The following is a 17,147-nucleotide window of genomic DNA, read 5'->3' as shown; positions in this document are numbered from 1 at the left end:
ACACAATGCTTATTACCACAAAACACAGATCAAGATCAAATTGGGTGGCGTCACTTTTACCGTTCATGAGTTATGCCCCTTTATAAACATAAAAATTGCTGAATTTTTCGTTTCCGTTCTCTTACTTTAGTTTACCTTAACCACATGTTATGAAACTTATACACAATGCTTATAAACACAAAATAGTCTTAACTACGCGAATCCTGCATCTGTATGTGGAAGTTGACTCATGCATATTTATGTTGTTGTTTTTTTCATTATCAGATTTTGGCAGAAGCTGAAGGGAAACCATGGAGTATAGAAACTTCCTCTGCTAGAAATTATGTTGCATATAAACCATCAGCTGGTCTAAAGACATCATCTAGTTCATCCAGTTTCAGTAACAAACCTATGAACACTTCAAAATATTCTGATGACTTTACAGATAATAGTTATCAAGATGGAAATGTCAATTTACAAAGGTAAGTCTGATACAAAAAAGTAGGTAAAAAAGAACATTAACAGTTCAAGTTCTAACTTAAGTGAAATTTAAAGCTGCCAATCAATTCTGAAGACATTAATCTGTCTGTAGCATGAATTTTAACAGGGAGGAATGTACTGTTAACTGTTGTGTTAAAGCTCTGATTTGATCTATTTCAAACTAATAAAGAAGTTGTTGTAAATCTCAAAATGATTATGACTGAAATTAATTAGATAGTCATTTCAATTCTATCCAGTATCAATTTTGCAATGTTTTTTTTAACAATTACGCTCTTTCTACCTTCAAAACATAATACAATTTCCAGTCACACAAACAAATGGGAATAAAGATCATTAATTACACTAATAAAAGAAAAAAATATAGAAGGAAGAGAAACTAAAAAACTGAAGAGTATCTAATGTCAAGTTTGCTTGAAGGATCCTTCACTTAAGTACAATGATGACTTTTTCAACTGGAAATATATACAATATATATCAATTTAAGCATGCCAAATACACCAGCAGCCGTACTAACCAAACAGAAGTTAAAAAAAAAAAGATTTGTTTTGATTTCATTGTGCACAACACTTATTTCTAGAGTATTAAACCTTCATTATGTACACACTATGCTAAAAATTAAAAAAAAACACATTATAGTACACATATAAAACACAAATAAAAACATAATGTAGTGCACAAAAACTTAAAGTGATGTTTTGTAATACATGTGCAAGATTGTACTGAATCTATTCCTATTACAATAGTAATTTAACATGTAAAATATTAGTGTTTTTGACTTGCATGGATTATTATCCAATGTTTTCCATTCGGCATTTAAGGCGGGTGTGCCGACCACCTTTCCATTTTAGGAGTTGGTTGGCTTTTTTTTTCAAATTCCGGATTTTTTTCGGTTCCGCACCGTAAAAATTTGAATACTAATCGCGCCTCACTGATTTGTTTTCATTGACAAAAATGGCGGATCGTCAAATTTCAATGTTTTCTATTTTTATTCGGGGGAAGAGAAAGGCAGATGACGATGGTGATAAGGAAAACTTTGGGCAAAATAAGTCAACTAAAACGGATAGTTGTATTGAAATTGTTAAAATTGAAAAAAAGGTATCAAAACAACGGAAAAGACACGAGCGATCAGGTTGGTAAACAGGCTGGGAACAATCCCCTAATGAGGGATATTCCTTAATGAGTGACAAGAGGTCGTCTTATTGTTGAAGAAAATAAAAAAGAAAATAAAAAAAGATTTTTTAACTAAAAAGGGGGAAAACTCGTTATAAAATTGAATCAAATCAAATAGTTTATTATTCCAATCGGGGTTCCACAGGGGGCATTTACAATTTACAATAATTTATGATAGTATAACTATAAGCAACAAACATGAGACATTGTACAGTTATGTAATATTTGGAACAACTTTTCTAAAAGAGGGTCCCTTTTTTTTAATGATAAAGTAGATATAAGTCCAGGATTATTACAAAATTCTTGGACATGTTTTGATCATATAATACCAAATAGATGTATAGTTCTTTGGAAAAAGTTTCTGTAAATGAAATAAATATGTGCTCATTTGTATCTCTTGAAAAGTATCCTTCATAAAAGGGATAGTCATTACATTGAGAGGTTGTTCCCAAGCTGAGAAATATGAACAGGACTTTGAATGGCTAATCGTCACAGAAGAAGGATGTTACTGTTCTGTGTACCAAAAATACAGCACTAAAGCAAGGAATAGGACAGGCAGAAACTTGGCAGGAGGAGGGAGTCCTGCAAAAGCCATCTGCTATTCAATTCCATTAAATGTGAATACAATACTAACCATTCTTTTTGTGACAACACCCACAGTAAAAAAAAACGGTTGGAAAAGTATAAAAAAAATAATACGACCGGTTGCAAGTGATTTTTTCAAAACGCCCACCTTACCTTAGTGAAAAATGGAGAACACTGATATCTTTATCCTAAAGCCTTTTGTCACATCCTTTAACAAACTGATATTTTTTTTTCCACAGTGATGAGTTTAAAAAGCAGAAAGAGGAGTATTTTGGTAGAATGCAAGCAGAAAATGCCAGCAGACCTGAGTAAGTTTATACAATTATAATTCTTATATGATTTGCATATCTATAAATACTTGAAACGGATTGGTCAATTAGAATTTTTTACCTTGGTTTACGCTTCGATAAACCATGTTTCCGAAACTACTTTCGTACCATCTATTCATGCGCGATACACATGCATATGCAGGGAGTCCGGGATTTTCAGCAAATTGAGATTGAAAAACAAAAACATAACAGTTTTTTTTTTCTATTTTAATGCATATGAAACATAAAAATATTGCATTAAAGCTTTGAAAATGCATAAAATTAAAATTCATGAAAAATTCCGCGAAATTTCATGAATGATTTAGCGCATTTACGTCATGGCAAAACACGACGTCATACAAATGAAAACTTTCAAGCGAAAGATTATTTCTTTCTTACACGAAGTACGCTTCAAATTCGGATAATATCTCATTAAAATGCAGTTTTTGAGGTAGGTGCTATTTCATTTTAGATTCTGTTGCAATTATCGAATATTTACGGATTTTAGAAATTCAATATGGCGGCTAAATCCTTAGTTACGACATGTGCATTTGATGGTAGTAGCCATCAAACAAAAAATCTTAACTAAAAATCGCGAATGTTTGACTGAAGAATTATAAGGATTAAACACATTTTTTCTAGAGGTTATTGATGTGTAAACCGGGGCTCTTACTCACAAACTTAACATAAAAGTCCTTCGGACTTTTATTCAGTTTGTGAGTTAATCGCCCCGGTTTACACATCAATAACCTCTAGAAAAAATGTGTTTAATCCTATAATAGACTGAACCATTTAATATGTTGCAGATTATCTGCAACCTCATGTAATGAAAAATTAAAAGCTAATATTTGCTGCATTAAGATGTGGTCACAAAATGAATGAGTATATAAGGCATTTTAATATTATATTTTTTTATAAATGCTTATAAACTAAGCACTGTCAAAAATCTTAGAAACTTTTTAAGCTGTTAATTTAAAGATGAATCATATTTTGTTTTGTTATAAGTCAGTAACAGTATTATTACTTGTTATTGTCTCGCCTGCAGAAAGCGAGACATAGGGATTGCTTTTCGGGCGATGACGGCGACAGCTCTGGCATCAACAATTGTTAAGTTTTCTGCTTAAGTTAGTATGATAGGAACTACTTGTGATAGATTATTGATATTTACTATGAACTTGCATTACTATCAGTACATATCAGGTTGACAAGTATTTTGAGGCCCTGCCCTCTAGGACATGGTCCAGTGACTTTGAATTAATTAGCAATTTTCAATGTTAAGTTTTTCTGCTTAAGTCAGTTTGATAAGAACTATTTGTGATAGATCAATGATATTTTGTATAAAGTTGCATTACTATCAGTACATATCAGTTTGACAAGTATTTTGAGGCCCTGCCCCCTAGGACATGGTCCAGTGACTTTGAATTAATTAGCAAATTTCAATGTTAAGTTTTTCTGCTTAAGTTATATTGATAGGAACTTCTTACAATAAACAATGATATTTTCTATAAAGTTACAACTGTCTGTACATCTCAGTTTGTCACCCATTTTCAGGCCCTGCCCACTAGATCATGGTCCAGTGACTGAATTAATAAGCAATGTTGCTGTCCATCAGATTGTCTTTTTCTGAATTTTATGCTGATAGGTGAGACATATCTCTGTGTCCACAGTTTATCATTAAATTTAGGATGATGATTTTTTTGGCTGCTGTGAGAAAACTTATTTCTTACTATATTTTTATTATATTAAGTATGCACAATTCTGTTCAACACATAGGAACATAACATCTTCAGAAAATGTTGAATGGATAAATGCCTTTAGAATTTTTATAACTATCACATTTTTCTGTTATTTTGTAGAAATCTTCCTCCTAGCCAAGGAGGAAAATATGTAGGATTTGGAAGTACACCTATGTCTGATAAAAAAGAAGACGATTTCTTCGACAACACTTTATCATCTTTGAGCTCAGTAAGCTTACTTATATTTAAATATTTTATTGAAGCAAGATAATTATGCGTGAAAACGCTTATTCACTCTTAGCATATTGAAATGGAATAACAGAGTAAGATTTACACACAGTAGATGTTAGCTATTTAGACACTGGCTGATCATTCGACTGAATGACAAGGTAGCTGTTAGATATTATCATCATTTTTTTGTGTATTAAAATCTTTAAGTCTTCCGCTGGTGCAATGAAAATGGCAGCTGTTACAAATAATAGTACATAAGAGTCGAGCACTAGTTAAGTAGTTAGTAACACTAACAATCAGTTGGTGAAATAGTTAATAAGACGTGTAAATTATTTTAATATATTGTTTTACCCTATTATTCCAACAAAGAAGGCTGACAATTCTATAGTCAGAAAGATAATTACTTCTAAAAGTATTCAGTTGCATCCTTGTATCTCTACTGTATGTACTATATGATTAACCGTACCCCCATTGTGAATAGGTAATAGATATAGTATGCTGTTGGATTGTCATTGGAGCATTTCAGTTATTGTGACACTCACTTAAAAAGACAATGTTTGAAATAAACAAAGATCCAGAATGGAGTACTTGTTTATAATTATATATATGTGTAGGACTTGGAGGTGCGACGGGGACGCTGAGATGCGATGGTCCACGCTGAAGTGCGATGGTCCACGCCGAAGTGCGATGGTCCTTTCGCTGAAGTGCGATGGTTTTGCATGCCGCTTGAATATTGTGACGTTTTCAAATACAATGTTACTTTTAAAAATACAACATGGATTCGCAGGCAATGAAAGAAAGGAATGAAAAAAATAAAATGTAATGAACGATTCAAGTCCCGAACAGTTTTGAGCAGTACAGGTTGAGGTTACAAAACTATGTTAAATCATTTCAGGCAGCAAATCGTGGGGAGCAAAGCAGCTGAAAGATGAACTTGGTCAGCAAATGTGCTAACCAGTGTTCAGAAGTATGCCACAATCTTTTTGCACAATATATAAAATATATTGATTTAGATATAAATTTTGACTTCAAGTATGCGTCACATGATTTTGTATAGACAATTTAATGATAGAATTAATTATTACCTATGTTTTTGCTATATCAAGTTGATATAATGTTGTTTTATTCCTGAGATAAATCCTGCTTTGTAAGAACACCGGCACTCTAGCATAATTTTATTGTGGTTACAGTGTTAATCTTCTACAATAAGTGTGACCGAAATAAACCTGACTGGTCCCTACTTGTACTTCCAAATTTCTCCACCTCAGCGAGATGCAGCTAATTCTAAAGTTTTTGGTGAAGTACGTGACACGTCATGCTATAAATCAAGCATGAATATATATAATTGGCTATTTCTTACTTCTTTGACACTGTTCCGTCATCAAATAAATGGATGAATGATTGTTGGACCCTGCTCAGTACTATATATAGACACATACGCTGGACCTTTTTTTATCGCCCATGAACACCCCTTAAAAAGACATTTTCTTCCACTCAAACCCGTTTAACCCATTATGCTTATTTGAACGATCCAATCTATTTTCTGACTCCATACTGCTACGTGCTAATCGGAGAATTGGCAACTGTAAAATTAGATTTTAAAAAATCTTTGGTTTGACCTGAACAGAAATTAAATGATCTTTCAAATGCGAGCTAGCAGCTACTTTGGTCAAATCTTAATGATGTTATTTCATGCATCCCATGTACATTTTGCTTTTTACTCAATGTCACAGGAAGACCATCGCACTTCAGCGTAACCACCATCGCACTTCAGTGTAGCTATCAACCATTTAACGTCACAATGTCACCATCGCACTTCAGCGTGTTAACCATTGCGGTTCGGAGTACCATCGCGGTTCTAAGTCCTACATATATATATATTATACACTTTTTTTGGTCTTTTGGAAAATGATGAATGTGCTGTTTAGACCCCTCTACCAAAAAATTTGTTTTGCATGCACACGTATAAAAATTGCAGTTTTTATCCAACGCAATCATAGGTTGAACGTTGTTTTTAATTTAGACTTGTTTATATTTTTTCGTTTGGGCTTGTGTTATATTTGCCTTCGGGTTTATATGATCTGTTCATCCTATTTTCGACTCTTCTAAATTCAAGAGTCTATCCTAAATTGAGGTAAATTATATGGCCTTCCAAATACCATTTCGATTCCTAACATCATTGAAGAGACATTAATTGTCAAAATCCGGATTATGGTGTACTAATTTTTGCACCTTTTGTTCGCGGTATACCATCTTTTCCGCAAGTTTATTGTTTTCTGTATGGTATTGAATTAATAGTTAAGATCCATTTTGTTACATCTGGTGATCCGTTTATTTGGCAATCGCCAATGGCAGTCAGCAGGGTTTAAGAACATCCGTTGTTCGACCTGCTAGTCAAATGCATATATATATATAGAAGTCTATAAAAAGGACCAACCAGCAAATTTAATATGTACCGGATCGTCTAGAATAGACGATACTGCCCAGATAAGGAAAAAATTATATAAGTATAAAGATTTGCACCACGGTACTAATAGAAGATGATAATATACGAAGATGATGTTATAAAATCATGTTGACAAATATTTCGGCTTAACAAATAGCCTTCATCACTGTCAATAAATTTTGAAAATCTGTATATATAAAGTACCTAGAAAATCAGCCTATTAATGTTAGAGTAGATCTGATCTACTTTTTCTAGGCACTTTATAGGCAGACACACTACATATATATATATAAATACGTCTAAACATGTGACAACTTTACGAAAGACATTCTCCATTGGATAACCCATAGTTATACAGGGCTAACACCATAATATATATATAATTTGTCTCAAATTTAGCCCAACAATGTTAGATCTGTAAATTTGTGTTCTCAAATTTTTGTTCTTCCCTCAGCCATGTCAGCAGAATCCTCAATTTTTAAACAACATTGGTTGGATCCTCATGATAATTATGCAAAATTGAAGGAAACTTACCCTAAATGTAAAACAGTGGGCAGTATACTTTATGATATTGGTCAAAATTTTCTTCTCACATCAAAATAGTTGTTTATTCATTGTATAACAGATAAGACAGTTACATATAAGACAGTTAAATTCTGACTGCTAGAGAATATGTAGAAGAATGTCTGGATAAACTGAACAAAAAAATAACAATCATCAGAACACATGTGGCATCGATATTTTAATATTTCAGGGATGGTCAACATTTGCATTGGGCGCTACCAAGTTTGCATCAGTAGCTTCAGAAAAGGTTGGTAAATTTCAAATACATAAAATGATAAATTCTCAAGAGCTTGCCAATCACCTGCAGTCAAACCTGTATATCCTATTAAGAAACGCAGTCATAGTATGATTTGAATGTTTCAATGTCATCATCACTAAGTTGTAGATGAAATAACTTTAGTCTTGAATTTTAAAACAATTTTAAAGGCACAAAACAATGGCTGTCATTGAGTTTATGGATCATGTGCCCTTAAGTCTTCATGGCAAAATAGAAGCCAAAACAGTTTTTCATTGGTTTTTGATATATAGCATTTGCTTTTCTTAAATGCAGTTTTTGGGATAAAAATTATTATCCGATTAATGCCAGTATACCCCAGCAAACAAAGTTTTTTGAGATTATTGAGAATGACATATTCATCTGTCTTCTTTCCACCTGTCTATGTGCTTTGTCATGGTAAATGGCTAGATGGATATTGATTAAACTTTACACTGTTATTGAATTATACCTTATGCTATATATAAAGGAATATAATCCTTGTCCAATATGTTAAAGGGGAGATAATCAAATTTACCTTTTTCATTATACTAATACTAACATACCAATTCCATTTAGAATATTTGAAGAAGCTTTACAACATTCATATGATTAATTATTTTTGTCCATGTTACATTCATACATTTACAACGTCTAACCATTCTTGTAATACCTTTTTAACATCAGTGATTAAAATTGCTTTTGGCATGCATTGTATTGAATAGAAATTAGAAATTAATAGAGTATTGTTTAAGTGATCAGAAATAGGCTTTATTAGTGAAAAAAATTATAAAAAATAATTAACCTTTTTTACAATGAAGTGTATTATTTTATATTTTTCCAAAGAAAGAATGAAAAGGTAGTGGAAATATTGAAAATCATTCTATATTTCAGTCAAAGTTTATATATTACCATGTGCACTAAATAGTATTTCCCTAACAAACACTGGAAATATTGAAAATATTGAAAGGGGGGGGGGGGGGGGGGTGGGGAATTGTCAAATTTAACCTAAAATTGCTTAATTATCATGCATTTCCAGAAGAAGATATTTCATAGAAAATAAGATTTAATCTGTGCAATGAGAGATATTGTGACAAAAAGGAATTTAGAACAGTACACAACTATATCCTTAGATATTTCTGATTGCATTAGATCTACTTGAAATAGCTATTGATATGAAAGTTGTAAATTTCAACAGGTGTTTTTTGTATTTAAAACACTCAAACATGTCACAGTGTGTGATAAATAAACACCTTGTTGTGAAAGCTCAGTAAAATGTGTTAAGATTTCAAAATACGTTTAATTGTAGTAGCGTCTTCTGACACATGAGTCAACTTCACATCTTCTTTAGATGTTACTAGTTCCTGGGTGTTGAGTATCAGACGTGTCTCTGTGGTAAATATCACATATCTCAAGGATATATAAATTCACAATAGTTTGAGTCCTGATTACCTGAGTAAAAGTTTTATCTGCAATCCAGATAGTTTTAAATTATTTGCCATTGCAATACACTGAAAAATATAATACACCTCCTAAGTTTGATCTCTATTTTTGGCCTGGAAGGACAAAGTCCAAAACCGACTTATAGTATGGTGATGGCCAGCAGGTGTGCTGGGAAAAGTGGGAACCTAATTTGTGTAATCAATTCCTCCTACAGTTTTCAACCCAGATCCCTGAAACTTCTCACAGGAAGATTGCACATATGCTGAAGTTGTGCACCTGCTATTATAAAATTGTTTTAGGAATTTTTTCTAATTTTTCCAGATTTGGGAACTTAGTCATTTTATAGCAAAATTTATGAAAGACGGTACAAGCTTTATGTAATCAACAATTCCTACAGTTTTGCCCCCATGTTCAGACATGAATGTTAAGTATCTTTTGCAAACAACTTATTTGAGTCATTATTTTCGACCTTTAATAACTAATTTTAAATTGAAAAACTACATCTCAACTGTCTTACAGGCTAATGCTATACCACATTTTTAAGACATTCAGAAATCTTATTGTACAGCTTCAGGTACTTCCATGGCAAGTAAGGTTACCTTTTGATTTAGTGGAATCTATTTGCACAATCTTTACATTCTTCTTACTGGTTAAAAATGCATCATTATCTTAGCTTTTCTATAAAATATATAATTATTCATCACTACACTGTTTTTTGTTTACAGTACATTTCATTAAATAGTGAGTTCATCATTATTATTTCTGATTTACAAACAATTATGTATAATTCAACCATAAAATTAAATAGAAAAGATATGCAGCATAAGATTGGTTTAATAGGCACAAAATAAAGTGATATTAAACAAAATTGATTGTTGATTCAGAGATATGTCTCGTCTGTGTAACCAAATCACAAACCTAAACAATTGTTGCCACTGGGAACAAAACATCTAAGTTTCACTTTCATGGCTTTCTACCCAGGCCAGATGAAAAGTACCAAAATATTGAGTACTTTTTTTATCAACTAACTCAAGAGAGAGCCAATTATCTTGTTTGATCATCATATTTCAATTTCAGGCATTTATTTATATATTTATAGGGCCAAAAATATTTTAATCTATCTTGTCCCTTTAGTTAACATTTACATCAATCCGTCATGAGACTATATCAAGGATTTTTCTGTTATTGTCCCCTGCGCAACAGTTTGCGGGGGACAAAGAAATACTGGGCGTCTGTCCGTCCATCCATCCATCCAGTTTTGTTAGCGCTCTCACAGGTACAATTCTTGCCAGATTTTTATAAAAATTATATCGTAGATTCATATCAGCAATATTTCGAATGAGTTCGAAAATGAGTGCCAATCAACTATTTTTAAAAGAGTTATGCCCCTTGGAAACATTAATTATTTGGAAAGTTGCATCGTTAGCACTCTATGGGTACAATTCTTGCCAAATTTTTATGAAACTTATATTGTAGGTTTATATCAGCAATGTCACAAACAAGTTCGAAGATCAGTGCTGATCCACTATTTTTCAAGAGTTATGCCCCTTGGAAACAATAATTATATGGAAAATTGAATTGTTAGCACTCTCATGTGTACAATTCTTGCCAGATTTTTAAGGGTTAGGGTTAGGGTTAGGGTTAGGGTTCTTAACAATTGTACGTTTATATCATCAATGTCTCCGATGAGTTCAAAAATCAGTGCCGATCAACTATTTTTAAAAGAGTTATGGCCCTTAGAAATATAAATTATATGGAAATTTGCATTGTTAGTGTTCTCACATGAACAATTTTTGACATTTTTATCAAATTCATATCAAAGGTATATAACAGCAATGTCTTCGACAATTTTGAAAATAAGTGCCGATAAAACAATTTAAATGAGTTTCCCTTTGAAATATTAAAAATATAGGAAATTACTCTCAAGTCTTCAACTCACTAGTAAGATAATTTAAAAAATTTTTAAAGAACAAAAAAAAATGTTTTTTTAAGTTATTGCCCTTTGGACAGAACAGATAAAATATTTGGAATGCGGGGAACATTGGAACTCTGTTCTTTTATTATTTTTTAGTGTCTGTGCAATAACTTATGAACCGTTTAACCAATATTTTTTAAATTTTGATATGTTGTTACTGAAGACAAAATGGAGGTCAAGTTTGATATTGGCAATTTTCACTTTAATTTTTCAGCGGTTATGGTCCTTGGTAGATTGGAAAATTACACTTTATGAAAATATGTTGCTTCCGTGCAAAAACTTATGAACTGTTCAACCTCATTCGTACTATCTGCCCTCTTAAGGATGTTTGCTGCTCTTATTATTTAAATTTTGTCAGATATTCGGTATCCTCTGGTTCTATCCATGTTGTGCCATAAAATATTTTGCCCACTAACCCCTAATTTTCTTTTCATAATTTATTGTCTCGCGTCTCTCGCCTGCGACAAAAGTTGCAGTATGCAAGATATAAGGATTACTATCCATTGGCAGCGGTGCTGTAAACTATTTGTATTAAGCTTTATATTTCAGAAGGAAGAAGATCTAAATGCTTCATACCTTGTATACAGATACCTGATGTTACGAAGTTTCCATCTGTCAATGTCCATTGTCCTTGACCTTTTTTTTAAGGTTCAGCGACTGCTTGAAAAAATATTATAGTTTTTTGTCATGTGAATTTCTCACTTATTATGAGTAATAGGATGACTATATTAAGTATATGGGTTCCTTGCAACGTCTACAGGTAGGTCAGATAGGGTTCACCTGACCTTGACCTTATAATATGGATCAGTGATCAAGGTTAAAGTTATGCGATTAAGTCTGTTTCTCAGATACTATAAGCAGTAGGTCAACTATATGTGATGTATGAAATGATTGTAAGAGGTACATGTCAGACTCGCAGGTATCATCTGACCTTGACCTCATTTTCATGGTTCATTGGTCAATGTTAAGCTTTTGTGTTTTGGTCTGTTTTTCAATTAACTTAAGCAATAGGTCAACTTTATTTGGTGTATGGAATAATTGTAAGATGAACATGTCTGTCTGACAGGATTTATCTGACCTTGACGTCATTTTGTTATGGATCTTTAGAAATGTTAAGTTTATGTGATACATGCAGTAAAACATTTATCTTTAAGACTTTCAACATAGAATTAATGGTCAGTAAAACAGGCAAGACATTTCAGCATGTGCACACTTGTTACATATGGTTTAAATGTTCCTTTGGTTTTTGTGTTGTTTTTTTTGCTGTGCATGTACTGAATTTGTGTCATGGATGGATGCTCTAAATCCTTTGTTGTGTCGCCTGCCAGTATGCGAGACATAGGTACCGGTATATACTATCCGGTTGAGGCTGCAGCGTTAACTGTTTGTATCAAGCTTTATATTTCAGAAGGTAGAAGACCTGGAAGCTACATACCTTGTATGCAGATACCTTATGTTATGAAGTTTCAGTCTGTCATATGTCCATTGTCCTTGACCTCATTTTCATGGTTCAGCGACTGCTTGAAAAAAATTCAGTTTTTTTTGTCGTGTATTTCTCACTTTTTATGAGTAGGAGAATAACTATATTTGGTATATGGTTCCTTGCAACGCCTACATGTCCGTCAGACAGGGTTCACCTGACCTCGACCTCAATTCACAAATCAGTGATCAAGGTCAAAGTTACTCGATTAGGTCTGTTTCTCAGATACTATAAGCAGTAGATCAACTAACTGGTGTATGGAATGATTGTTAAGGTTACATGTCAGTCTGGCAGGTTTCATCTGACTTTGACCTCATTTTCATGGTCCATTGGTCAATGTTAATGTTTTGGTCTGTTTTTCATGTACTATAAGCAATAGGTCAACTACATTTGGTGTATGGAATGAATGTAAGATGTACATGTCGGTCTGGCCGGTATCATCTGACCTTGTCCTCATTTTCCTGGTTCATTGGTCAATGTAAATTTTTGTGTTTTGGTCAGTTTTCCAAATACTCTTAGCAATAGGTCAGCTATGTTTGGTGTAGGGAACAATTGTAAGGTGTACATATCTGTCTGGCATGTATTATCTGACCTTGACCTCATTTTCACAGTTCATTGGTCAATGATAAGTTTTCTTAATTTTGTCAGTTTAGTAGATACAATAAGCAACAGGTCAATTATATTTAGTGTATGGAATGATTGTAAGGTGTACATGCATGTCTGGCCTGGTTCATCTGACCTTGATCCCATTATCATAGAACATTGATAATAGTTAGTTTATGTGATACTTGTAGTAAAACCTTCATGTTACAGACTTTCAACATAAATTCAATGATAAGTAAAACAGGTGAGACATTTCAGTGTGTGCACTCCAGTTTTTCTATTAAAAAAGTTATAAAATCCTTGTCATTTTTATATGCCTGTTTACGGGACGTATTATGGTATCTTTTGACTGTCTGTCTGTCCGTCCATCCGTCGTCAACATGTCGGACATTAATTCAAAAACGCTTTAACCAATATGCATGAAACTTTGGTGAATTGTTTATATCTACTGACGTGAGCTCCCTTTCGTTTTTTATAAATTTCAGATGTACCGTTTCCGAGTTTTGGGGTTTTATTCATTAAAAAAGGGGGATTTTCCAGTTTTCGGACAATAACTCAAAAACAATTTCACCAATTTGCATGAAACTTTTGTGAATTGTTTATATCTATTGACCTGAGCTCCCTTTCGTTTTTTTTATAAATTTCAGATTTACCGTTTCCGAGTTTTGGGGTTTCATTCATTAAAAAAGGGGGGATTTTCCAGTTTTTGGACAAGAACTCAAAAACATTTTCACCAATTTGCAAGAAACTTTGGTGAATTGTTTATTTCTATCGACATGAGCTTCCTTTTGATTTTTATAAATTTTAGACTATACGTTTCCGATTCATGGGGTTTTATTCATTACAAAATTGGGGATTTTCCAGTTTTCGGACAATAACTCAAAAATACTTTCAGCATTTTTTATGAAAATTTGTTAAATTGTTTATATCTATCTTTGTAAGCTCCCTTTTTGATTTTTTTAAATTTTCAATTTTACGTTTCCGAGTTATAAGATTTTATTAGTCCCCTACCGACGAAGTCGAAGGGGACTTTAGGTTTGCACTCTGTCCGTCAGTCCGACAACTCAGCTTTCCACACTTTTTTTCTTCGTTCTTAAAGATATTGATTTGATACTTGGTATATAGTTTTATCATGACAAGTTATAGATCAAGTTCGAATTTTGTTCCGGTCTGATGATTTAGTCCAGAGTTATGGTCCATGAAAAAACTCCATAACTAATGATAGAGTGCAATGTTAAACCATATAATCTGTACAAAGGGAGATAACTCATTTTTTAAAAGACATTCTTTGGTAAATTGTTTGAGAAATTTTGTGGCAGGTTTATATGTTATTTTATATAAACTAATTTTCTGAATGCTACATATATATATATATATATATTTTTTTATTAAGTGAAATCCTTTAATTAGATAATAATCTATTTTTATTAAGGTATATATTTCATTACATTACATAACATTGTGTAGATAAAAGTTGTTGACATTTTATAGGTAAGTTACAAATCTCTATTAGTTTGTGACAAATGAAAGAAAAATATTTGGAACTATCAATTATATTTGATTGTAATTTGAAAATAGATATACATTGTATTACATCATATCTAATGTTAGAGTGTTATAGGTTTTCCACACTTTTTTTCATCATGCTTGAAGATATTGATTGACAATTGGTAAATAGTTTTATCATGACAAGTTACAGATCAAGTTCAAATTTTTGTTTCGGTCTGATAATTTTGTGCAGAGTTATGGTCCTTGGACTTGAAAAAATTCACTCATATATTCAGTTTTCCACACTGTTTTTAGTCATGCTTGAAGATATTGACTTGATATTTTCTTTTTGTTTACACCTTGACAAGTTATAGAACAAGTTAGCATTTTGTTCCAGTATAATGAATTTTTACCCGGTAGGGGACTATGTATTGCCATGCAATACTCTCAGAATGCTTGTTTGTTTATAGTCTGACAACAGATTTACTAAGTATTGCGCAACAGCACAGTGTATTGCACAACAGCAAGAATTCTTTTAATTGAATATAAATTCAATTCATATAACCAATTTCAAGTTCTTTGACTACATTTATTCAGAAACCTATTAAGCTAGATTAGGTTTCTTTTTCTTTCAAATTCAACTTTTTTCATATTTTTCACATTGGATTAGGGGGACAGCATGTATCATCTATACTGTTATTGTAAGATCGAATAAATAGCATCAGGAACACATTAAATAGCTAAAAAAAAATTAAGAAATTCAAAATTACTAAAAAGAATTTAAACACCGAAACAAAATAAAAAATAAAAAGGAGGGTTCAATGCCCCAAGTGTTTGTAAGTAAAATAAATGACTTTTTGGTTCATTTAGATATTTCATAAAGTTGTATTTCAAAGTCGACATATTGTGATTGGTAAGGTAAAATCGACGAAGACCATGTAAAAATGCTTTTATTATAATTTTAACTAAAATTCACTTTATTTCATTAATCATGTAAAAATAAATTAATATATGATTAAATGAGTCAAAATTTAAATTAAATCTCTTAATTTGTGACACCTTGAAGGGCCATACAATAACAGTCAATTTTTAACGTACATCATATTAATTACCCGGACCATACGCGTATGGTCGGACCATATAAGTCTATATGCGTATGGTCCAAATACTCATATGGTCCAGAACATTGTATATCCCTTAAGTAACTTGCAGTTGTTTTCTTATGTCCAGTATCAAATATTTCAGCCACAATATAGAAAATAATATTACTAAACAGTCAATCAGTTGTTAGGCTCTGAGGACACAGGAGGTCGATCAAGACAACTTAAAAAAGTGAAATGCGCAAGGCGCTGTTTAAATAATGGATAATGAATTAAATATATGTTTCATTCCTATTCAATATGATTATGTATAAAACTATCAAACAGAAAGAAACCCTTCATACTTGTCTGGAGAAGTCTTTGTGACCATTTTTCTATACTTATGTGACCCTTGCTTGTGTATACAGTATGCGATGATTGTCACTTTCTACTAAAAATCCACAGCATAAACATTTCAGATTTTCAACACTGTCCTTTATGGTTGTTTGATTAATTTGAAATAGTCCTCATTTAAGAAATGGTCCCTCTATTCAATCTTGGCTTGATCCCACCAAAAATTGTTAAATTTATACAGTACGGTATTTATAATAAAACAATTGTTGAAGTGGTCTTTATGATTTTTTCACTGAAGGGGTAATTCACAGAAGCCTATGTTGGTTTGCTTAGTTGAATCACTGCTGGTTCTAGGAGCTATTAGAAAGAGATGGTTACATATGAACAAGGGGAGAGGGGAGGAGTCAAGCCTTATATTATACTACTTTTTACTCCATTTCACAACAATTGAAAGATTTTGGAAATTGTGTACCTCAAATTTTTTTACACTCATGTGACAGTAACATTTTCCTTACTGGTAAAAATCATTTTTTAAAACTTATTTGATTTTTCATTTACCCCAGTATGTTGCCAGTATTAATGGGAATTTATTTTTCACAATGTACCTTAAGTTTCAGACATTTTTCTGTATTTCTATTTTCTTGATATATAGAATAACACTTTTTGATAATAATGAATATGGAGATATTGAATAAAAGTCAGCAGCTCATAACATAAAATTACAAGAAGCATATACCTCTAATGACTAAGTGTGATATTCAAAATTCAGTGTCAATTAGAAACAAAGCTGGACTTTCTTGACTTCTGACATCTATTGAGAACTAAACGTTACATAACCATCAGCATATTTCTATGTCATTGTTCATAATTTGATAAATTAAACATCTACATGTTTTTAAGATTGATGAATGTAAAAGTACTTAATATTTTTGTTGATTTCACTATAGTTCTT

At 32.2% G+C, this 17,147-nt stretch overlaps 1 protein-coding gene across 2 annotated transcripts in view; it reads left to right on the top strand.

Moving 5' to 3' along the window:
• Positions 1-17,147, top strand: part of LOC127727157 (ADP-ribosylation factor GTPase-activating protein 1-like) — a 41,181-nt gene that overhangs the window by 4,822 nt on the left and 19,212 nt on the right. For both annotated transcript variants that reach the window (XM_052234606.1, XM_052234607.1), the window contains exons 4-7: positions 265-461; positions 2,475-2,543; positions 4,400-4,508; positions 7,711-7,767. In XM_052234606.1, coding sequence (XP_052090566.1) covers positions 265-461; positions 2,475-2,543; positions 4,400-4,508; positions 7,711-7,767 — 432 coding nt within the window. The remainder of the gene's footprint in view (positions 1-264; positions 462-2,474; positions 2,544-4,399; positions 4,509-7,710; positions 7,768-17,147) is intronic.

Source organism: Mytilus californianus, unplaced genomic scaffold, assembly GCF_021869535.1.
Source record: "Mytilus californianus isolate M0D057914Y unplaced genomic scaffold, xbMytCali1.0.p SCAF_19, whole genome shotgun sequence".
Lineage (NCBI taxonomy): Eukaryota > Metazoa > Mollusca > Bivalvia > Mytilida > Mytilidae > Mytilus > Mytilus californianus.
This window is presented reverse-complemented; position numbering and strand designations above follow the sequence as displayed.